Source organism: Giraffa tippelskirchi, chromosome 10 (genome assembly GCF_054371585.1).
Source record: "Giraffa tippelskirchi isolate mGirTip1 chromosome 10, T2T-mGirTip1v1.2.pri, whole genome shotgun sequence".
In the NCBI taxonomy this organism is placed as follows: Eukaryota; Metazoa; Chordata; class Mammalia; order Artiodactyla; family Giraffidae; genus Giraffa; species Giraffa tippelskirchi.
The window spans coordinates 136,610,439-136,634,918 of NC_137284.1; the positions used below are offsets into that span (position 1 = coordinate 136,610,439).

Consider the following 24,480-nt stretch of genomic DNA (forward strand, 5'->3'; position numbering starts at 1 on the left):
CTTTTCCAATGCCTGCTATTTACCCTAAGGCGAGACCATCCCTGCTAAGTAAACTAGTTCACTGGCTGTTCAGGCAAGAAATTAAAAATACAATCATGCTTGAGCCAAGAGATCCTTTATTTTAAATCCACTTGCCCACCTTCCCCAAAAATCCTATCTCTGGAGAACATAAATTGGACAGCAATAACTGTAATGACCAGCACATTTGTGTAGTCAATCTCTCTCTCATTCTCCCAAGCAGGCCTGTACACAGAATAACTAGGAAGATCTACCTCCCTATTAGGAAATCATTATGCTCGAGAAGGAAACCTGAAGAAGCAACAGAATTAAAGACATGGTGAAGAACACACTGCCAGGCCTTCAGACCCTCCAAGAGAACATACCTGGAGCATGTCTAGTAGTCCTTGCCGACAGCCCTCTTCCATGCCATATTCATCCACAAGGATACTACCAAGGTACAGGAAACAGGAATGTTGGTGTACCTGGTAAACATTTACCATCTGCCAAGGGAAAAACCAATTAGTTCAATTATTCATCCCTCAAAGAGTATCAGCTTAGGTAGCTGTCTGAGGGAAGAAATTCTGAGATAGATTGGTCTCTTCTTTTTAAGACAACATAATAAAGCTTGTTGGCAACATTTTCTAAAACATAGGGCTCAATAATTTTCAAGTACTCTATTTAGAGTTCCTTCAAGCCTTCGACCTTTCACCTTTTCAAAACAATGCTGTAGGAGAGTTGTATAATACTACAGACTGGAACTATTTATAAGTTATTTTCTGAGGCTTCTGTTATATTTGCAATGCCCTAATAAAGTATACCTAAACTTTCTAACCAACAGGTTGCTCTTATATGCATTAAAGATGATTCTTTAAAAAAAAAAAAAAAAAACAACCACAGCAGAGACAAAGTATCAAATGCCCCTCATTTTAGAGGAGACTGAAGGCATTGTTTAAATTGGTTTCTCAACTCCTTTATTTAATCTTTTGGGTAAAGAACAGTGTTTCTAATCAAGATATCTAGGTCTCTGGAGAATAAAAATTTTAATACAATGTAAGTATTTAAATTATTTGTTTAGAATTTTTACCCTGATATACTCCAAAAATTAGGCCACCATATATTCATCTATTCAAAATGCCATCACATGGGAATTCCCTGGTCAAACAGTGGTTAGAACTCAGTGTGTTCACTGTTGGGGCCTGGAGTCCAATACCTGGTCGGGGAACTAAGATCGTGCAAGTCAAGCAGTGCAGCAAAAAAAAAAAAGCCATCATAACACACATGTTTTGATCTTATTACATAAATTCAATTCTTTGATCTTGGGTGGAAGGGTCCAGTAATCGGCTCTTATCAGCATACGGCATGAAAGGAACATGAGATGGAAGCTATAAATCTGCTTAGTGTTGTATACTCAAAATTGTATGTTGTACTTAATGAATAAGTTACAGGCTGGGCCAGACAGCAAAAGGGTTTTAGGCTCTGCTGGCTTTACAATCTTTTGATCACTTAACTTTGCCACTGAAGCACAAAAATGGCCAATAAACAATACTTAAATGAATAAGCACGAATATCAGTAAAACTTTATTTACAAAAACAAGTGGCAGGCCCACTGGCTGGAGTTTAGTGACCTCGAATTTGTAGGTTTCTTATCACATGTACAGACTTTTGAACATACTTTCTATATAAGGTGATGATGATATTTTATTCCTATGATATTGGAATAAAAGAGTAATATAAAAGTCATGAGTGAAAGTGTTAGTCGCTCAGTTCTGTTTGACTGTGACCCCAGACTGTAGCCTGCCAGGATCCTCAGTTCATGGGATTCTTCAGGCAATAATACTGGAGTGGGTAGCCACTCCCTTCTCCAGGGGATCTTCCCAACCCAGGGATTGAACCCAGGTCTCCGGCACTTCAGGTAGATTCTTTACCATCTGAATCACCAAGGAAGCCCAGAAGTCATGGGCATACCCTCCAATAGCAAAGAGGAATTAAACCACATTGTACTGGACCCATAATGTATTGCACTTAAGAAGACACTTGACCAGAACTGAGCACAGTCTAAATGTAACACATATGGTTGTATTCAGGGTATAGTAAACGCAGAAAAATCACTAAAAAAATTCTGTTAACAAATTTACCTTTATAAACTTCAATCAAATCTACAATTTAAGGAAGCGTGATCATCTAAGTGCCAACTGACACAGCAACAGGATGACCCTGGTTCAGGAAAAGAGCTTCCTTAAAAGTGAGGCAGAACTTAAGAACTTGAGGGGCACTCACTGTCAGGGTAGGTCCAATAGATGCCCTGCCCAGATGGAGAAGGCCACTTCAGGTTGAGTGGGTGAGGTCTAGCCTGAAGCCCTGTAGTAGCTTTCCTCACAGATGAGTGCAAAATTTGAGAAGGTACTTGCTCAGAGTCCTGCAAATGCAAGACTGGCACTTTGCCTCACCTCCATCAATTCTAGGTCATGGCACCTCACTTGCCTAAATCTAGTTCTGGCCCTGCTGTTAGCTTAACCCCAACATATATTACTTAGTGAATTAAGCCACTAGTCATAGGCGTCTCAAAAGAATATTCTAGATGATATGATCTCAGACAGCCATGTACAATGAGCCACACCACCATAATTACATACCAATCATGCTGACTGAAAGAGTCAAATTTATTTCCTGACAAATAAGACACTTATATGAACAACTAACTATAAAGAAGAAAATCTCTTCAGGCCAGAAATAGCAAAGCTTGACTTGTCACATTTTTAGAAAGGAAATTAATATAAAGTGTTTAATACGTAAGAGCTGATTCATTAAAGTCATTCCCATTTATGAATTTTACACTGAGATATGCTGCTATTTATACTATCACTACACAGAACAGATTACAGGCTATTTGCCATAAAAATAACACACCTACCACAGGTACTATTTATCTTTCAAATATTTTTTAGTTTGTATTTAAGAAATATTGAAGTGTTTCATTTCATTAGCAACAGCTTTTGTTCTAAAGCCTCCTATTTCAAAACTCTGTATCCTTTACATTTTCCATCTTTCAGAGAACTCACCTGTGTGACTAGTGGCTGCAGCAGGGCCGCGGATCCTTTGCCTACACAGCGAACAGCAAAACGGAGGCACCTGCAACAACGCTCTACAATCCGATTATCAGCCCGGTGCTTATTTAGAGTCTCAGATAAAATTGGCCAAATCTGAGTCAAAAGTGAAAAGAGCACAAGAAAGAAAATAATGAACAACTAAGTGCTGAGAAAAATGCTCCCCTCAAGTTGGTAACAACTGATTTGGCTTTTAAATAATTTGGGGAAATCTTTCTTTACAGGAACACACACGGCCTGATTCTGGTCAGTGGGGGTGTGTACATGTGCTGGGGTTCAATACACTATCCATCAATAAAAAGAACCACGTCGTAAGGGAAGCACAGTAATTCTTTACAACAGAAAAGAAGCATGACAAATTTTACTAAAAAGACAAAGATCTCTGTTTTCCTAAACTCTGAACTTCTGATTCAGGATGGGAAGAAGTAGAACAAGTTAAAGGAAGAGATATCTGATACCAATGAACACTCAAGGATAACTGGTGTTTCTCTCCTTAAGTCTGAAAAGCACTTCTCAAAACATGCCCTCTGATCCTCATGTTACCCTGAGTTTTTACAAAGGAAGTATTGTCAAAGAGGAAGCTATGATGGTTAATCAGCTTTGTCAAAAACATTCTGCCAGTACTGACAAGGCCTCTCAACAACTCTAGGATTCACACAGTTAATCTCTTCCTACTTTGGCCTTTCACTGTGTTTCCTTACAGCCTGTTTTCTTACCAAATCTAAAATAAAAAATATTTAGTTGGATGGTTCCATTCATCTTTTCACTGATATTGAATGCGTATCAACAAACTGAATCTTCCTACGAACCTAGAAGACAGTACCTTCTCACTTTAGTTACCTCGAGTCTTATAAGAAAAAAGGAAGCAAGCCTTATTCCACAGGCATCGATTAGTACTTACTTCCTGTATGACTTTTTGGCACGGATGAGTCTGTCCATTTTCCACAACAGGATTGGTGTGTCTGGGGAAAGACAATGATCCAAATTAGTGAAAGAAGAGCAATTTCATCAAGGACACAGAGCCCTAATCCCTGTTAGTTTACTTAGTATCACTCTCACCAATTAAAGAAAACCAGATAGTCAACTCTGGGTACATGGGCTGCAGGTATGGAGCACTACAACTATCCTTTTCATTTTTTTTCCTTTTATAAACCTGAATATGTAGTTTTCTCCAAATTAATAGATATATTCAAGTTGTCTGAATCCACTATGAAAACTCAAGTACTGCTTCATTCCCAGCACTTAAAAGGGAAAAGCTTTTGAAACTCTGGTCTACCAAAGATGTTTCCCACAGTTCTAGTCTAAAAATGATACACAAGGTGGGCCCATCCACAATACACTGAATTCAACTATCTATCTAGTTCTAGAATTCACTAATTTGAAGGAAAGCAGGAAAAAACAGAAACTATGATTAACTACCAACTTCTTTAAAGGAAAACAATTCTTTAATTTTAAAAAGCTCAACAGCAACTCAATAAATATCTGCTGTCTTAGTTGTTGTTTTAGTTGCTCAGTTGTGTCCAACTCTCCTGCGACCCCATGGACTGCAGCCCTCTCGGCTCTTCTGTCCATGGGATTGCCCAGGCAAGAATCCTGAAGAGAGGAGCCATTCCCTTCTCCAGGAGGGAGAAGCCATTCCCTTCTTGACCCAGGGATTGAATCCAAGTCTCCTGCATTGCAAGTGGATTCTTTACTGCTGAGCCACCAGGGAAGCCCAATATCAAAAAATATAATTTTTCTTTACATTAAGGCATTTCACCTTTTGCAGATTTTCTTTCATTTATTGTGAAATAAGACTGTTAATACGGTCTCAGAATGGTATGCAACAGGGGCTCCCCTAATTATACAAGAAAAGCATTATACCAACTCAGAAAGAGATACTCGTAGACAAGAACAAGCTAAAACAACACCTCAGTTTCAACTTCTTCCACAAAGGTTTTTATACAAATATTAATTGATATTCCAGATATACCATTAGCAAACATAAATTATGTTATGCAACTAAGAAAGGATCCTCTCTGAATACTGTAGCTCTAATGCTTTTTTAATTATTAGGCTCCTCTTAACATCAAAGAAGGTTTATTTTCACCTGGTCATGTAAGAGACTTCATTGTTTGCCCCCATACACTATTACATAGCAATGATTATGAAAGTATGGTCTTTGGAATACAATGCAATAGCACCTGGGAACTTAACAGAAATGCAAATTTTTGGGTCCTATCAAGATCCAATCCATCAGACACTCTGGGAATGGGACCCAGCAATCTGCTGCCTTGGGAACTGAAGCACCACAGGTGACTCAGATGCACGCTGAAGTTTGAGAGGGCCTGCCCTGGTGGCTCAGACGGTAAAGAATCTGCCTGCAGTGTGGGAGATCCAGGTTTCATCCCTGGGTCAGGAAGATCCCCTGGAGAAGGGAATGGCTCCTCACTCCAGTATTCTCGCCTGGAGAATTTCATGGACAGAGGAGCCTGGTGGGCTACAGTCTGTGGGGTTGCAAGAGAGTCCGACCAACACTTTCACTTTTCAAAGTTTGAGCATCACTGATTCAGAGACCAAAAGAATTACATTTTAAAGTCTTTTGAAAAAAGTTTACCAGAAATAAATTCTTAGAATTTGCCTTTGCAGTTTATAATAGGAGTAAATTAGTCTTCTGACAGACGCAGTTTACAGGAGGTACTCAGAAGCTGAGGAAAAAACACTTTCTTACTTCTATCTAGTAGTCTCATTAGAGATTTTAACCTAGGACAGGAACCTGGCATTTCCCTTCTTACCTAAATATGACTGCAAGGCGATCTAAGAACACAGTGGGATCTGAGGATATGCCATTGCTGGGCTCCTGAGACAACAGCTGAAGAGACAGAAAGATATTAACAACCAGTCATTAAACATACAAACCTATAGCAAACATGGCAACATATGTCTCTGTACATCAACCTCTGTCTCAATCTCTATTTCCTTATATCTGATTCCTGAAAGTTACTCAAAATGGTAAAAACTTCTAAATTCATATTAGCAAACTGTTTTCCTCCATCCTACTGCATCCTGGCCAAGACTGCGTATTAACTTTTACTATATGATCATTGTACAGTGGAAAACAGATCATTTAATTTTTTCCCATTTACTTTTATAATGATTAGGATATTATAGGCATTCATATTATAAGATAGGTTATATGTATTATACTATATAATATATATTTATATAACAATTTTATAATATAAAGCTTCAAAATTATTGTATTTTAAGAGGTAAAGCAAGTTGCTTCCTCTTCTTTCCTAAAATTTCTTAGACACTTCTACCAGTATATCATTAGAGATAAACTTTAGAGTCATTTCATCAAGCTCTCCTAAAACTACCATTGGTATGTTCATTGCTATTGCACCATAAATGTAATTTGAGAAGAGCTGACATTTTCACAACAGTCTTCAAGGAAACATGGTAGGTTATGGTTTTGGAAGTTAACTTGAATGGTGTTTTCCCCACTGTATCTTTTAAATGGTATTTCTGATACAGTGAAAATCTATTGATTTGGGAATACTTATTTCATACACGTAGCTACTTTGATAAATTTATTAATTTTAATAACGTCTCAGTTCATTCTCTTGACTTGCCTAGGTAGTTAAAAGACCACCTGCAAATAAAAGAACTTTCTCTTTTCCTTTCTGTTATATATAAACATACTATATTTATATATGTTATATATAAACATACTATATTTGTTTCACCTCTTAAGTAGACTCACCTTTTTCAATGCCAAAACTTGAACAGAACATAGTTCACTAAGACATTCAGTAATCTTATCCAAAGGTAATCTGGCTAGGACAAGTGCTGTCCCTGAAAGACAAAGGATGAAACAAATGAAGAAAATAAAAGCTGAACTGAAGTAATTCATTGATCTACATTATATGGCTTACAAAGGCTAACTGGTTCTATCCTTTTAAAAAGATCAGCACTGTATTTTTTTTTTTTTGAAACAAACACTTCATTGCTTTAATTTTTTTTTTATAAATTTTCTTTAAATTTTGATAATATGATGGGCAGCACTGTATTTTAAATTACAGTATTTTGTTATTTACAGTTGGGCTTTTATTTGGCTTAGGAAGACCATACAGACTTTCACATTGACATTCACAACTGAAGTTAATATTAAATTATTTCTCCTCAGTAGCCTACTGGCTTAAAGATGTTGAAATATGTCTCTCCGCTTCCAATCCTTCAAAGACTTTAAAAATCTCCTTCACAAGGCCAATGCCAAAACTAGTTTATATAGCATAGTACAATGGTTCTCAAACTTCCCAGAGGTCAAGGAAAGCCTTTTCTTTTGATAAGTACTATAGGCAATTCTTATCATCAGAGAAGTCTGAGAAATAGGGACGTTATTGTTATTATTACTGGAAGCATGAGTTGAAATTTGAGATTAACTCTAGTTCTACCATAACAGACCCTATGAGCTGGGTAAGACATTCTCTCAGAGCATCAGTTTCTTTATCTGTAAAAATGAGCGCTTTGAACAGAACAGTAATAGTTGAGTTTGTCTTTATTTCACTTTTAAATAGTTGCAAAAATCTCCCCTTTCTCCTCTTCCCCAAATAAAATCTTAACTTGGAACTCCAATAAAATAGATTAAAAAAGAAACAGAGGTAGGTTAAAGTGGGGACAGAAGGCCCAGATCCTTCCTATCCAGCTTCCCTTGTGTCACAATCCCTACCAAATGCTGAAGTATCTCCCCAACATCCAAAGGATTACACATTATGCTATATTCCTTTGACTATTATTTTTCTCATCTAAAATTTTATTCAACAGAACAGTAATCAATTCAAATCTTCAAATTTGAATAAAACATTGAATGACTTTTCTTAACAGTCTATAACCATGGATGAATTAGATTTTTTACTTAAAACTAGAGGGGGTAAAAATCTAACAAACACAATTTTTCCTTTTAATTCATCCCTACAGAAAAGAATGTTACTAAAAACGTGTCTCCATCTAGAAGATAACACCAATATAACTGGGACACCACATTTTATTACAAGTTAGATGTCATGCTATCATCCAGGTTAAATTTCACTAGAAAATTACAAGATGGCAGCGATACCCACAGTTAGTAGTGAAGAAAATATATGACCTGATTTAATGCCTCATTATCTATGCCTCTGAAGAGAAACAACAAAAACCCATGCTTAAAAAAAAAGCCTGTCTTAAAAATGCATGGTTACACTGGCTGGTAGGGAACCTGATCACAGAAGTGAGAAAGAATAGTTAGCTGACACATTAACAGTCATCCAATCTGGACAAGGCTGTCTGCCACTCACAGAAACTTAAAAGATGCTGCATAGGTCCTATCACCCAATCTTTTATTTGATGTACCAGCTGTAAGAACTTCACTACCTGACAGGACACACCAATCTATTTGCAGAAAACATGGTTAGAAAGCATTTTCTTTCTAAAAGCCAATAAACTGTCAATAATGAATTACTCATAAATCTGCTCCCTCTTTTATAAAATAATCCTTCAAATATTTAAAAATAGCCACTTCTCTAAGTCTTTTCCCCAAGTATTAATATCTCTAATTCTTCTATTATTTTGAGTTTATCACTACCCTGGCTGTTTGCCTCTCGCATCATTCAGTGTAAACTGATTAGTAATGGTTAAAGACCATTAAGTGACCAGAACCCTCGGCTTTGAGTTACAGGACTGATCTAGGCACACTACCTTTAAATTTCCACCTATCTCTTTGGTATAGCGATGTTTATTTGGTCTCCCTTTTTATTCTTTCCTCCAACTCAAAAAGGAACTATGATTTAGTTCCAATATGTTAACTCCACTCAAAATCTAGGATCATGATATAAATTCTATAAGCACTTTGAATCAGTTATATAGCCTTAAAACATTCTAAGAATGCATGCATACATAATCAACACTCTCTCCTCCCAGAGTGACCTTCCTCATCACTGAGTAAATTGCAACTGAAAAGTGGGATACAACTGACACAAGATAATCCCCAGAAGTGGCTTAGAGACAGTTCTTTCTTAATATCTTAAGTAAATACCTTTTAGCAAGCCCACAGCAGCTTCTGGAGACAACATGAAGGAATCAAGAGAACGGGCAATCTCTAGGAGTCCATTAAAGTGCTGAGCCATGTGGTCTCGGCAAACGGAGCAAATGTTATGAATTGCTTTCGCTGCAGCAGAAGCCAGAGGCTTTTCACACAGGCCTTTCATCAAATAGCCCAACACAGGGTCTAAGGAGAAAAGTCATACATAAAGATTACATATTTGAAACTTAAGGAAAACTTCTAGGTTGTTAGAACAGAGGTTTATATTCTCCTTTAAAGCACAAGAATCATTTTTTAGAAATGAAATATGTTTAAACCCCAAGGTATTTACATATAAAAATGGAGCTGATCTCAGTGACAAGAAGTGTCAGAGAGCCCCGAGGCCTATCTATTTATCTTGCATTTCTTACCCTGTGGACATGAACTGCTGCTTAGTGCTAGGGCTTCACAGAGTATGGTCTGAAAACCACTGACTCAGTTTGAAACACTGATGTATGTAACCATCCAAGTATTAAGAATACAGTTAAAGTAAGAAAGAAGATAAAACTCAGAGAGTACCACAATATTCAGAGATTAATCACTACTTGTGAAAAAAAAAAAATCACCTACATTGATCAGGACAATGACAAGTTACCTAAAGCTGACACTTTCATACTTACTTCTTTATAATTATAAAAACCACAGAGACGGATCCTTAGCACTTTGAGAAGAATTAATTCATTATGTCTTACTTGTTACCAATGTAAGTGTTCTAAGAAAACTGATTATAAAGGTAAATTTCTATACAGCAAATCCTAGTTATCCTTTACCTTGCTTTGTAAAAGTTTTTCTATGAAAAAACCCTAAGAAAAATCATACATGTTTAAAGAGCATTTTATGTGAACTATAGAGTAACCTCATACCAAATCATAAAAGAAATAATCTCTGAAAGCCCATTTAAAAGTTATTTCCATTTTTAGCCTAATGAGAAAAATAAGGCAGCAACCCAGCAGGAACCCCTGCTTTCCCACAACACACAGCCTATTTAGCATGAGAATCAGAACTAGAATCTAAAACCTAGTCCAAGTAATTCCAATACTATTCAATTCAGTTCAGTCATTCAGTCGTGTCCGACTCTTTGTGACCCCATGGACTGCAGCATGCCAGGCTTCCCTGTCCAACACTATAGGCCTCAGTGATTCTCAAATTAAATATTTGTGATTTTGACTATTCTACAGTAAGTATGAATACGCAGCACTGTGTCTTCTGAGGCACAAATTTAAATGAGATACAAGGTGGGACTGAATGATAAGTGTTAACAAACAGGTAAACTCACTTTGTTTATCTGTGGAAAAACTGTTCAGAAAAGAAAGCCAAATGTTGTGGCAGATAAGTGAAGACATTTAACAATTAGAAAATAGGTATTTTGAAAAAAATTTTAATGGTATGTTGAACTTGAAAGTGGCTCAACTACAATGTAAGCCTACCTATCATATGCTCTCTATACAGATACAAGAGAACAGGAACACACATCTTTCTCTGTTTTATTTTTGGATATGATAGTTCTTTGTTGCTGCGCTTGGGCTTTCTATAGTTTTGGAGATTGGGGGCTATTTTCTAATTGCAGTGGGCAGGCTTCTCATTGCTATGGCTTCTTTTGTTGCAGAGTACAGGCTCTAGGTGCACAGGCTTCAGTAGTTGCAGCACGCGGGCTCAGCAGTTGTGGCACATGGGCTTAGCTGTTCCATGGCATGTGGAATCTTCCCCAACTAGGGACTGAACCCGTGTCCCCTGCAGGCGGATTCTTATCCACTGTACCACCAAGGAAGTTCAACACAGCTCTTTTTAAGTAAGAGTTTCAGGCAATAAAAAAAAAGATCATGTGTAAAATAAAATCAAGTCAAAAGGTAGTAATAAAGATAAGCACAGGGCTTCCCTGGTGGCTCAATGGTAAAGAATCTGCCTGCCAATGCAGGAGAGGGTTCAGTATGGGAAGATCCCACATGCTGCAAAGCATAAGCCCACATGCTGCAACTACTGAAGCCTGTGCTCCGCAACATGAGAAGCCACTACAATGAGAAGCCCGGGCACTGCAACTGAAGAACAGCCACTGCTCATCGCAACTAGAGAAAGCCTGAGCAGCAACAAAGACCCAGCACAGTCAAAAGAAAGGAGAGATAAGCATAGGACCCAGCACAGTCAAAAGAAAGGAGAGATAAGCACAGCACATCAAACTTAATGACAGTCACAAATTTAAGGATTCTTAAAATTCTCAGAATCTATCAGTCTTGAGTATCAGTGGGACTTTACATATATTAAACCTAGATAAATTCTTTAGTCTCTCTGGACTCCACTTTCCTTATCTTGAAAATGAGGGAATTAGAAGAAATTTTTTCTAAATTTACTTTCAATTCTAAAATTATTTTATATGATCTTTATTTTTTCAAGACAGCCAGAGGTTATACAACTCAATACTCTTCATCTTAGTTTGTACTTACTTAGTTTCAATAATAATTCTTAGTTTTTAAATAGTGAATGTATTTAACACTGAAATGCCCTCCCTTTCGCTCTAGTCTATTGGCAGCTTCTAAGTTAGAACTATAGGAAAGTCTGATTAGCTCAAGCCTATGCCAAAGCCTAACAAAGACAGAAATATTTATGCTGAAGGAGAGTACTAGTTGCAAACTGTCACCCTATCCAGAGATCTAATTTTCAAAGGTCCTTTCTCCAAAGTCTGTGATCAGATTATAAAATGTATCAACTGAGCAGTAACTCATATATCTATTCTCGGTGTCTAGAAACAGTCTATTTATCAATAAAAGAGAAAGTAGAAAAACAAAAGCAAAAGTAAGAGAGGAAGAAAGAAATCAGAAAAATCAGAAGCAGTAGCTGCAGAAGGAAGTGTTCACACATACCAAGGAACTGAGGATTTCGATCGACCACTTCGCTCATCTCTCCAACCAACTCAATGCTGGTGTAGCGCACAGCTGTATGCACAGTCTCCGGGAGACGGACAACTCCTTCTAGGACCTCCACAAGTGTTGGATTGTTCTCCCTGAGTTTAGAAGGCAAGTACTCAGAGTTAACAATTTCAGAGCTGAGGTTATGGCCATAAAACAGGCTGCAATGACACAAATCATTGCTAAGGGTTTCTTTCTAAATAAGTAACCATTTGGATAAAAGTGCTTAAATCTGGTATAAAGATTTTTAATCCTCAAAAAGGGGTAAAAGACAGAAATCGAAAGTTATCATTGTTTCAGTTGAGAAGCACACTGCTCCTTAATCTTCTGAATGTCAGTGAAGTGTCTAAAGGCAAATCTTGCTATCAAATAAGGCTCTTCAAACTGGACAGGTAGGCATTTACTGTGGACCAATGTCTTTTAGTGAACTCATTTTATTTATTCCTATATCTGCAGCACCTAGAACAGTGCCTGGCACATAGTGGGCACTCAATAAATAAATATTGCTGAATAACTAAATGAATAAATAATTCTTATAGACGACTTCCTATTAGTTGTTATTCTCCAAAAGATTTCTTATGGCTGGATAAAGGAAACCTTAAGAACAAGTAAGCATGGGTGGGCCAGCTCTCTGATTAAAGAATCAAGAACAAAAGCTGCAGGAATAGATAAAGGTGCTCTGACTTACAACACGAGGGAAAATTAAAGTTATCCAAATACTTTTCACAACTCCATGAGTTTATTTTTTCCTTTTCCTTCTCTTTTTCCCACCCCTCAAGGATACTGGCTCAAGTTCTTTTCAGCAGAGTGGAGGATGCGCCCCAAATGACCAGAACGTAATCCAGAAATGAAAGATGTTTAAATACATCCTGGATTGGCTCAAGAACACTCCTTCCTGATAAACTAAGTCTATTAAGCCCTTTATACATTAAAAAACAAAAACAAACCCACACCTGTAATCATGCAGTTGGTGTGAAATGTGGATAAAGAAAACACAAAATAAAATCTTCTCTCATTTATGCCTTATGTTTTCTGAAAGCACTAAGCTAGTGTTGAGACTCTCTACGCATCCTTTCTCATACACAATCACAAATCAGTTAGATCATTAGCGTAATATCTTCAGACTGCTACTGAAGGTTCCAAGATACCAAAAAGGGTTTAAAAGCAAATAGTATGATAAGTGATTCAGGACCAGAACTTCTTAATACAGAAAAACAAACCAACTCTATCTCCTTAAATATTTCCTTGATTAGAACGTATATAAGATTTCATTGACTAGACCCTGAAAGCCAGCTAAGAAAGAAGCACTGTACATTTTATGAATACATGCCTTAACTATCTCTCCAACCAAAGCCCTGTACAGAGAGCTCAACTGAAGGTGTCTGATTACATACAATACAGGAAAACTTGACAGATATCAGCATCAATTTATAAACTCACAGAACAAAGTAAATTCTGTTTTTAAGGATTCATGTTGAAATAATAAATAGAATTTCTTTGCTAAGCAATGAGAAATCAAATTCTAATAATTTAAAAATTTCCAACAGCAATAACAAAAATAATTGCCCTTTAGATTTTGCTATTATTTTAAGAGATATGGTAACTATGCTGTGCCTCTCTGAAACTTACAAATGATTCTCCAAGACAGGGAAAAAGGAGAATAATATAATTAAATATTTGTAAGGATAACTTACCCAAGATCACAAAAGCAGGTGAGAGACAAATTAGTGCCTATGCAAATGCTTTTAAGCAAATGCCAACAATTTAAACAGTCTAATAAATTTTTGATTATATCAACTTTCACAAGGGAGCCTGGGTTGGAAAAATAAATCAGCATTCTTTTCCTAGCATCAAGAACAAAAGAATTTTAACTCTAGAAAATGTGGTTAAAACATGGATATCAGCAATGCATGCTACTCTGAACTAGACTCTTAGAAGTCAGAAGACTAGACAGCATTATAGAAGAAAGAAGTTCTACGAGTTTCCAAATATATCCCACATGAGGAAAAATGGCGCAATTTTCCTTCCTCTGATATTAAGAGTTCCCAGCAAAAGACTTATAGACACTCACGGATCAACACTCTTTGCTATAGCAGCCATGATAAAGAGAACCGCTTCTGTCACCTCCCAGGGTGGGTTGCCTTCTTTCAGAGTAGAATATAACTAGAGAAGAAGAGGTGGATTATGGATCCATTAAAAGAAAAACAGAATAGAGTTCCAAAACAAAACAAAAAACCTGTTAGTTAAAATAAATTCAGCCCCTTGTTTCTAAATTTAATTATCTCCCAGAGCCAGGGGAGAATAGTATTTTCATTTTTCAAATCTTCACTAACTCTAAATCAATACTAGTTTAATATTTGAAACAAATCCATTTAGATTCCCAAGAGTATATCAAGATTATCGTCTGTCCCTACAAAATAGTATTATGGAAAAACAAAACATATTACTGAGTGCCTTTTCCTGGTTCTGGTAACTGATAAATACATTAACACACTTAAAAATGAAACATGTAAAACCTCCGCATATGCATTGGCTTTACATTTATTATTTTAACTACTTGTCTGCATCAACACTAGTAGTACAGATTAAATTCCTAAAAAGTAGCTGTTCTGAAGCACCCATCACAATACCATGTCCAAGCAAGGGTTGGTGGGGAGAGACCAAGCAGAATACTCAGAGATGTCCTAAAATTTCCCAGGGTATATATAGCTATCAGTGGAATGTGACTGGCTATTAGTCTTAGTAAGGTTTCTGTAATCAAATAACACACTGCTAGGTAAAATGAAATTAAATAATTCTCTTGTATGACTTCACAGAACCTTTAAATATACTATTTAGGTCATTTTCCAGTTTCAACTGACAGAACTATTTTTTTCCAGAAAAGAACATCTTATGAGACTGGTGTTCCACGGTATACATCTTGGACAAGACTCACAATTAATGTACATTTGTAAACTGAGGTCTGGAGAATAAGTAATTTGTTCAAAGTCATGGAGCCAGTAAGAGAAGAGTTGAAATCTGAACATAGAGCATCTGCCTGTGATTTAGTGGGGATCTCACTTAAATCTGCTTTCTAAGAATCCCTAACCCTTTGTAATTAGGTCAAGAAACACACTTTGCTTAATATAAAGAAATATAGTTACAATAACACTTTCTAGATCAGATGATACCCCAAAATACACCAAGTGCATGGGTTACCCATCTTCCAAATTAGGTCAGTTCAGTATGACTGATAAACCATCAAAATCAGTATTCCAGGATTCAGAGCATGATCCAGCAATATGAAAACCACCTGACATTATGCTAATGTTAAGTGACATGAAATGGTGATGACTGTAACCTTATGACCTAAAATGTTACTCACTGTTAGGAAAACCATAGGACATGATTCTTCTACTCTACTACAGTCATTTCTGGGATGAAACTGCAAAGGAATCTAACCATAACTGTGAACAAAGGAAATGCTAAATAACTAAGATTGCCAGGAGTTGATACATAATTATTAAAAGCAGAAAAACTTGTCTGTTTTTCCTGGCTAGGTCCAAATTCCCTTTAAGTATCTTGGGGGCTTTAAGGTTTATCTATGATCTTCCATTTCAACTGTACAAGTGGAACAGCTCTTACTAGCAAGAATATAGTGTAAAACAATAACTGAACTGTTCACTGCAATTGGCTTGTAAGATACTAAATAAACATAGCTACTATATGCCAGGCAGTGTGCTAGGCACCTGCATATCTACTGTCCCATTTAGCCATCAAGATTGAAGAAAAAGATGGAACACTTAGAGAAGACACAGAAGTGAACACAATTAAAATGACTGGTAAAGATGATCAGAATCTTCAAATGGGCTTACCTGAGCAAAACACTCCATAGACCCAATCAAGAAAATCAAGTCCTTCACCAGGTCTGACACCCGCATCCGAAACTCCCCAAAGTCATCAGTCTCCTCAGGAACCCCCTCCTGAAATTTCAAATCAGATAACATTTGTTTTCAACTCACTAAGGCTTTCACTAACTTTATAAAAGAATAAAAAACCTATTAAGCAGTTCAGTCTCAATGAATAAAAAGATAAATTGCATAAATCACAATGACATTTTACTATAGAAAGTATCCCAAACATTAAGGTAAGTCAAATCAATACAACCTATCCTCTACCTTTACTATGAGAAACTCTTTTTTTGGCATGTCCAAGCTATATCCTGCCCTGTTGCTGGAAAAATCTGGAGTGGTGGAGGTGGAAAGTGCTCTAGAATATAAGTCTATCTATAAGAGATAAAGTCTAGCTTTTTATTACTGAATAAGCCTCTGAAACTTTATGATTCAAGACCTACCAAAATCAACCATTACCATAACACAGAATATTAGACTTTAAAAAGAATTTTATATAGGTGTACAGATACATAACACAGGTGTAACAAAATATTAATGGTAGGAGTAAGGTAGTAGGTATACAGATATTATAAAATTATTTCACCGTTGCTGTATATTTAAAATTGTTCATTAAAAAATACAGAGATCATTCACATTTCATGCTTCCGAAGTTTTTCCTATTCTAACATCCTCCTGTGAGTACACTAAGGTTTACTAATTGTGAGATAGTTATGGTATGTATAAGAATCTTGGACCATGAGTTTCTGGGAAAAAGCCCTTAGTAATACTGAGAATTGCTGATCTAATTCAACATTCTTGCTTTAAGATGAAAAAAATTAAAATCAAAGAATGAGGAGGAAATAATGGTTGACTCGGATGAGATAATGAATTATGAAGCCTGGCACACCTACAAACGTATGGAATTACCTACAAGGGAAATGGTACCACAGAACTAGCAAAGAGAAGAAAGGCATCAAGCAAACACAGCCATTTAAACTAGAGTAGCCCTGTTTTTATTTATTTATCATGCTTCCAAGCACTATGGAGCTAAGGACAGGATTCCTCAGTTAAAAAAAAAAAAAGTAGTGAAAACCACTGAACTAAATCATCACTAAAGTTCTGTGGAAATACAAAATACCATAACTCAGATGACAACATTAACATTAAAATAAAGAGACAGGCAGTTTTCATGCCAGGTTTAATAGTAATAGGAAAAAAAAAAATCCACTCCAATTTATAGGCTGAAGGACAGAGATATTAAACCGCCCAACCAAAGTGATAAAATAAACACTATAAAATTTGAAATAACTAAGCAAAGAATGTGGTTGAAGCATTTTCCAATTAACTATTTTATAGTATTTCTTGTATATTTTCTTCTAAGCAAATAGGTTATTTCTACATTTTAAATTATAAAATCAGCATAAGTAATATAAAGAAAAATTTGCACATATGTGTTCAGGGGAGAGTCATGTTATTTTCCATGTCCTCACACAAATATTTCATTTTTGTGTTTAGTTTTAATCCAACCACATATTTTATACTATTAAAAATATACAGCATAAAATTTTACATTCTCATTTTTTCATTTAGCATACCAACTATTGCTATCTCAAGTTATTATTTTTAAAACGCATTACTTTTTCTATAGTTTCTTTTGGTTTTATTTATTTTTATTTACTTTTTTGGCTGCATGGCACATGAGATCTTAGCTCTCCAACCCGCACCCCCTGCACTGGAAGTGCGAAGTCTTAACCACTGGGCTACCAGGGAAGTCCCTCAAGTTATTATTTTTAACTGCTGCATTATGATCCATCAAGTTGCTACATAATAATTTATGTAACTCTTCTATAATACAGTTTTGTGGGAAGGGTGCACCGCACAGCTTACAGGATCTTAGCTCCCTGACCAGGGATTGAACTTGGGCCCCACAGCAGTGAAAGCACCAAGTCCTAACCCCTGGCCCCCCAAGGAATTTCCTCTTCTATACTCTTGTACATGGATTTACCATATTTTAGGTTTATAGATAATGCCTTGTACATAACAATTTTTTTCTTCAGCAGAATTATTTAAGGTGAATTCCCCGAAGAACTACTGACTCAGCAGGACTGATTTCTTTCTACACAGGCATAGCACTCTTCATTAAACTGGCGTTGACTTCTTCAGTGTAAGCTAGAGTGACAGAAAACCTGCAGATTCCATTAGTTTTATTCTCTATCTTTTCAGTTCCTTTCCAAGTTAGCACTGAAAAGAAGAGGAAATCAAGACATGATTAAATAGAGAAGAAAACTTACATGATCTGGTTCCAGCTGGCAGTGGCGAGCCAAGGCATGAAGCAGCCTTTGAATGTAAGCTTTGAAGATGCCATGAATAACTTCATCATTTGTTTTGTACAAATGCTCCCCTAATCGGTACCAAAAATTAAAGGAAATTTCTACTACCTATCAAAAGAAAGAGAAAACATGGTTTCTTTGGACCAGAAAAGAAGGCAGTTTTATTATTACTAGAGCTAATAGGAAAGAAACACTTTAAACTAGTATGAGTGGAACCAGTTTAGCAGGGCACCTTTTCTCTAGCAGATTACTATCTTCCCAAATTATCTTTCCATGTTAGACCCAACACTCAACATTTAAGACGACTAGCTTTACATTCTCTGTCTAGGCCTGGGATAACTTCTCCAGCAGTACACTGGATTCTAAATTTAGAGCAACAGATACAGAAATCTCTTTAAAATTTAGTCTTTTCCCCTAGATTCTGAAATTATTTCTTTATTTTTGAGATTAAACACTTCTCAGCAGATAAACCTACAAATACCTGTACAAACCACAGCTTATCTTATATGTGGCACTATTTTAAAGGGGAGATAATTATTAAGTAGAACAATACTTCTGCCCAAAACTGTTTTGAGTTTTAACAAAATCTAGATATTGTCATGAAAGTATGTTAAGCAAACACATATTATCTTCTATGTGATCACAGAAAAAACATTAAGACTCACAAGAACTACTGGGCCCCTCCCTGAGAGAGGCCCTACCATCCTTTTCCCATCAAAGATCCAAAATGAAGCCATTTAAATAGAGCTAACCGATCTTGGGAGTTCTTCTCACTTCTTGTATTATTAAGAGGAGATAAAGCCTTTTGAATAAACAGGTTTTTTTTTTTCCTCTTAAACTAGTAAACTTAAAAGTGGCAGCATGTCTTAGAGATTTGGGGATGAAGAAGACTCTTTAAGTCCTTTGAATCTCATTCTCATTTCCATCCATAATTTGGAGAAAAATTTTGGATGTTAAAACTTGGAGGTACAGTTAATATCTGGTATATTTCTTAAGCTATAAAGCTCTACATAACAACTGAAGCTAGACAGGGGGCCTCAGTGGAAAAGTAATAAGCTTTCTTTCTAACAGGTTCCTTCATGCTCCTGTACCAGTCAGCCCAGCTAAAAACAAGTAGGAAAACAGAAAAGAATCGAAGCATAAGCTGAAATATAATTAAAAAAAAAAAAATTCACAGCAGAGTAAACTCTTCATGACATTAATTAAAAAATGAAACTATAATTTCCCACAAGTAAAAAGCTGGATAGGATATAATAGAATGTAGACAATATACAATATACAACTTGAAAAAGAATGGCATTAGCATGGTGTAAACACTACCTCATATTGAGGGTGCCCTGCACAGATAAGAAGCAGTTCCAGAGTTCGTAAGTCCCCAAGGCCTTGGCCTGGCGTACAAACAATTTTTTCAAGAAAAGTTTCACAAAGTTCAGTGAAAATACGGCAGTAATTCAGAACTCTGTAAAGGAAAGAGGAATAAGAACACCAAGTCAGATATCTGTATATTATGTGCACATACTCACAGACACAGTTAATCAAATAAAGAAACAATCCTCGGCCTAAGAGACATGTAGTGATTATTTGCTATGGTGTATCACTATCTCCTTAACAAACATCTTTCCTTAAATCATATACTTTTAAACATATAAACAAATGTAAGTAAGTCAGTTCAAATTCTCAATTATTAAAACATCTGAAGAAAATTCCCATTAAATCACATTTGATACTTCAAATATCATCCCTAATTCTTAGAGCCTTATCCTCTGTAAGTGCTAAAACTTACTATTCTGCATGATCACGACATCTCCCTCTGTATTTGATTTGCCACTCCTGGTTCAGAGGTGAATAGCAGAGCATCTTGAGGATGCAATGTATATATTTACACAGGGTCATGAAGAATGGAGGTTTTTATTTAAAATCTAGCAAACTTAAGTGGCAGCATGTCTTAGAGATTTGGAGATGAAGAAGACTCTTTAAGTCTCTTCAATCTCATTCTCATTTCCTTCCATCATTTGGAGAAAAATTTTGGATGTTAAAACTTGAAGGTACAGTTAAGATCTGGTATGTTTTTTAGCTGTAAACTCTAAAGAATAACTGGAGCTAGAGACAGGGCTTCAGTGGAAAAATATGGATGAATAGAAGGTGACTTAAAAGAATCCCAGGCCGTATGGTCTACTGCCCTTAATAATTACTCACTTATCTAAATCTTCACGTGCCACAGCCATATGATAGGCTGTCTCCAATGTTAGGACTCCTTGAAAAAGTTGCATGGCTAATGCCAAGTTGGTTTCCACATTCTCAATGGCATAGAGAGCTGAACACACGCAGTCTGAAGCAGCTTCGTGTAGGTTCGATGAGGTCTTATCCTGTTGCTGGGAGGTAGCAGGAAAAGGGAAGTAAGATAATTAAGCTGTAATCTAATAGGATAGCAATTAAAGCCTGTTTCTGAACATGTACTTTATATATGCATAACAGCCTAATATTCATGGCCTTCAACGAGACAACATCCATCAATCTTCCTATTTCTTCCTATTTGCCAAGCAAATCTGCCTTTTGGTACCTCAATCATGGTCACATGACTTCTAAAATTCATGTTTTCTCCCATTTACTAGTCCCTCCTGGAATGTCTTGTGCTCCCTGCCCTATTTGCCATGGAAATCTCCATCTTTTTTCTGATATTCAAGTACTATTTAAAATGAAAAGGCTCAACAAGTATCAAGGACTCAAACCTAACACATTACTGTGATATTTCAGAATACTAAGGTAAAACAGAGGTTCTGAAAGCTTCCGGGGAAAAGAGAAGGTAACTTAGAAAGGAGCAAAAATCAAGTTATTCACCTTCTCATTAGCAATGATGCCTGACAGTATATAGGGAAACAAGGCCTTGGAAATGTTGAAGAAAAAGAATATTGAATTTGGAACTCTATATCTAAGCTAAATCATTAATTAAGAATGAAACAAAAATATTTCTCAAGAATGCATGCAAAAACTCAGTATTTATTTCCCACATATCCTTCTGAGGAAAGTATTTGAGATGGGTCAAAAAAAAAGTTAATCCAATCCATAAGCAGAGTAACGAGAAGTCCCAGGATGACAACTGGGAGCAACTGATACAAACTAGAGCATATTAGAAGGTTCAAGGAGGGAGGCCTCTATGGTTTCTATTAAACAGTCCAGAGGCTGGATAAATTTAGTGAAGGCATATTGGTCTTCTGTGAATAATAAAAAACAAGGACATTTAGAATCTCAAAGGGGGTAAAAAGCTATAAAAGCAGGGTATGAAAAGCACAAAGACACAAAGTATTCATTAGGTTATTCTTTGGTGGTGAACTCAAAACTATTCGTTGTACTACAATGTTTCAAAAGTTAAATAAATGTTCAAATTTACTCTTTTGTATATATCAAGTATTATTTTTAAAATATATATTTTTAAAAAAGAACTATAAGGGAAAAAGCTATATAATAAGGTCCTGGCCTAAACGTTTGTTTAGTTGCTAAGTCGTGTCCAACCCTTTTAGCGACCCCATGGACTGTAGCCTGCCAGGGTCCTCTGTCCATGGGACTTCTCAGCTAACAATACTGCAGTGAGCTGCCATTTCCTTCTCCAGGAAACCTTCCCGACCCAGGGATCAAACCCATGTCTCCTGCACTGCAAGCAGATTCTTTACAACTGAACCACTAGGGAAGCCCTAGCATAAAGGAAACTAAACTATTTAGTTTTATGTGGTATGATTGCAAACCACTGAAAGAGTATAAGAATGAGAATATATTTGACTCTGACTCTAGAAATACTCTTAAGTAACAGAGGACTGGTCATGACACTGGATCAACAGAGAAAATAACAGCAATATATCTGGCACATTACTTAGTTTGTTCTTTACCCCAATCTCAGTTCCCAAGAGTCATCACTGAAGTTTGAAGTGTATTTTAGACTGTCCTCCATTCATATGTTATGATATTTATATACTTTTTTTTTTAAAGTGGGACCTGAATTTTTTAATACTGACTACTCTTTCACACAACCTGGTGAGATGAAAATCAGAATTACCATCATTGAGGTATGGCATCAACAGACATGGAGACAAAGATGATGATTAGCAAAACAATTACTAGCATCTTAATTTTCCTAAATTTTAGCTTCTGATGCAAGAATGACAGCAAAAATACACTAAAAACATTATATATAATACCAAAAATGTCTCCTTGAAGAATCCATTTTCCTTTTCTTTCTTAAATCCACAATGATATCAATTAATATCATGCTACCATCTTCTAAATAATGTACCAGCATACACCCAATATGGAAATACAGAGATTCCACCCTAATATGTGTTCATGGAAGGGAAACCATCAGGGAGAAAGAGACAAAGTGACACCCACCTCCAAAGACCTGTTTAACATTTGTGCTTGAGATACTGCTGCTTCTTGTTCTAAAAACTAGTCTTAGCACTCCCATCAACCAAGACAGAGGAATGTACTACTAGGCATTATTACTTTTAAAGTTTAAGAAAGAAATGTACCAGTATATAAAAAGACACTACTTTTAACCTCAAAAACCCAAAATTCATCTTATACATACCTGAATGTTTAACTATCTCAACTACAAAGATAATATTCTGATCTGTAATTGTCTCAACCACCCAATGGTCATTATTAGAAACACACAACTTAATACTTTAAAAATAATGAAAAAGATGTCAATGGTACTTATTACTTGAATTTTAATATGTAAATGAATGATCTACATATAAGACTGCTTTTCTCTTAAACCTAACTACATTCTATTCTGAGCATTAAAAATAATATCTTAATTTGATATTTGGCAACAAGGAAGGGACAGTGCTTTCTTACCATACACTTCTTACTCACACTGCAAAAATCTGAAAACACTCTTATCCCATAAGGGCAGTTACTGTAAGTGACTATGTGCCAGAAATAAACAAAAGCCATTTCATAAATGAAGCCATTACTTACCAAAACCTCAAAAAGGAGTGCTAGTAACTTATTGTTAGCCATAAAGTTACTGTCCAAAACTCCTAAGTTAAACCAACTTCCCAAACAGCGAAAGACCTTCATAAGCATTTTCTCATCTGTTCCTGCTTTTTCTACACAAGTCATCTGAAAAGAAGAAAAAAATTACAAAAATAATACCAATTTTTATATTTAAAACTGTTAAAAACTGAAATATTTTTACAATCACTTTATAGATATGATACTGAGAAAGATAGCAATAACAGCCAACAGTTAAAAGTGCTTTTTACATGCCAATGTCTCACTGCTCTTAATTAATTTAATCCCCACTAAAATTGTACACATATGTATATACTATTATTATCTTTATTATTTCCACCTTCTAACCTGAGAAGCTGAGCTACACAGAGGTAGAGACTGGTTCAAAGATACATGTGTTTCAGAAACAACTATATTTCTTAGATTCCACTTCTGCATTAATATAATCTTATCATGAGAATTGTCTTTAGCACTCATCATCTCAGCCCCTTCACGTTTCACAGCCTTGTCGTGGCGAAGGGGTTTGCATAACTCAATGAAATTATAAGCCGTGCCATACAGCACCACTCAAGATGGATGGACAACTACTAATAGCTCCAGGAAGACTGAACTGGCTGGGCCAAAGCAAACACTCAGTTGTAGATGTGTCTGGTGAGGAAAGTAAAGTTTGATGCTATAAAGAACAATATTGCACAGGAACCTAGAATGTTAGGTCCATGAATCAAGATAAGCTGGACACAGTCAAGCAGGAGATGGCAAGATTGAACATCGACATCTTAGAAATCAGTGAACTAAAAGGGACTCATATGAGAGAATTTAATTCAGATGACCATCATATCTATTACTGTGGACAAGAATCCGTTAGAAGAAACAGAGTAATCCTCACAGTCAACAAAGAGTCCAAAATGCAGTACCTGGGTGCAATCTTAAAAACAATAGAATGATCTCAGTTTGTTTCCAAGGCAAATCATTCAACATCACAGTAATCCAAGTCTATGCCCCAACCATTAATGCTGAAGAAGTTAACCGATTCGTTGAAGACCTACAACATCTCCTAGCACGCACGCACGCGCACACACACACACACAGATGTCCTTTTCATCGTAGAGGATTGCAATGCAAAAGGAAGAAGTCAAGAGATACCCAGAGTAATGGGCAAGTTTCGCC

The 24,480-nt window shown here is 36.2% G+C and overlaps 1 protein-coding gene across 13 annotated transcripts in view; it reads right to left on the reverse strand.

Moving 5' to 3' along the window:
- Positions 1–24,480, reverse strand: part of TNPO3 (transportin 3) — an 82,025-nt gene that overhangs the window by 15,155 nt on the left and 42,390 nt on the right. For 7 of the 13 annotated variants that reach the window (XM_081531276.1, XM_081531267.1, XM_081531275.1 and 4 more), the window contains 13 exons: positions 23,278–23,421; positions 20,500–20,675; positions 19,624–19,762; positions 18,265–18,411; positions 15,956–16,063; positions 14,173–14,264; positions 12,057–12,196; positions 9,157–9,348; positions 6,850–6,941; positions 5,879–5,955; positions 4,006–4,066; positions 3,060–3,200; positions 384–500 (listed from right to left, as the gene is read on the reverse strand). In XM_081531276.1, coding sequence (XP_081387402.1) covers positions 384–500; positions 3,060–3,200; positions 4,006–4,066; positions 5,879–5,955; positions 6,850–6,941; positions 9,157–9,348; positions 12,057–12,196; positions 14,173–14,264; positions 15,956–16,063; positions 18,265–18,411; positions 19,624–19,762; positions 20,500–20,675; positions 23,278–23,421 — 1,626 coding nt within the window. Of the gene's footprint in view, positions 1–383; positions 501–3,059; positions 3,201–4,005; positions 4,067–5,878; positions 5,956–6,849; positions 6,942–9,156; positions 9,349–12,056; positions 12,197–14,172; positions 14,265–15,955; positions 16,064–18,264; positions 18,412–19,620; positions 19,763–20,499; positions 20,676–23,277; positions 23,422–24,480 lie in introns of all 13 variants that reach the window. The other 6 variants (XM_081531272.1, XM_081531266.1, XM_081531270.1 and 3 more) reach the window with 2 other exon arrangements.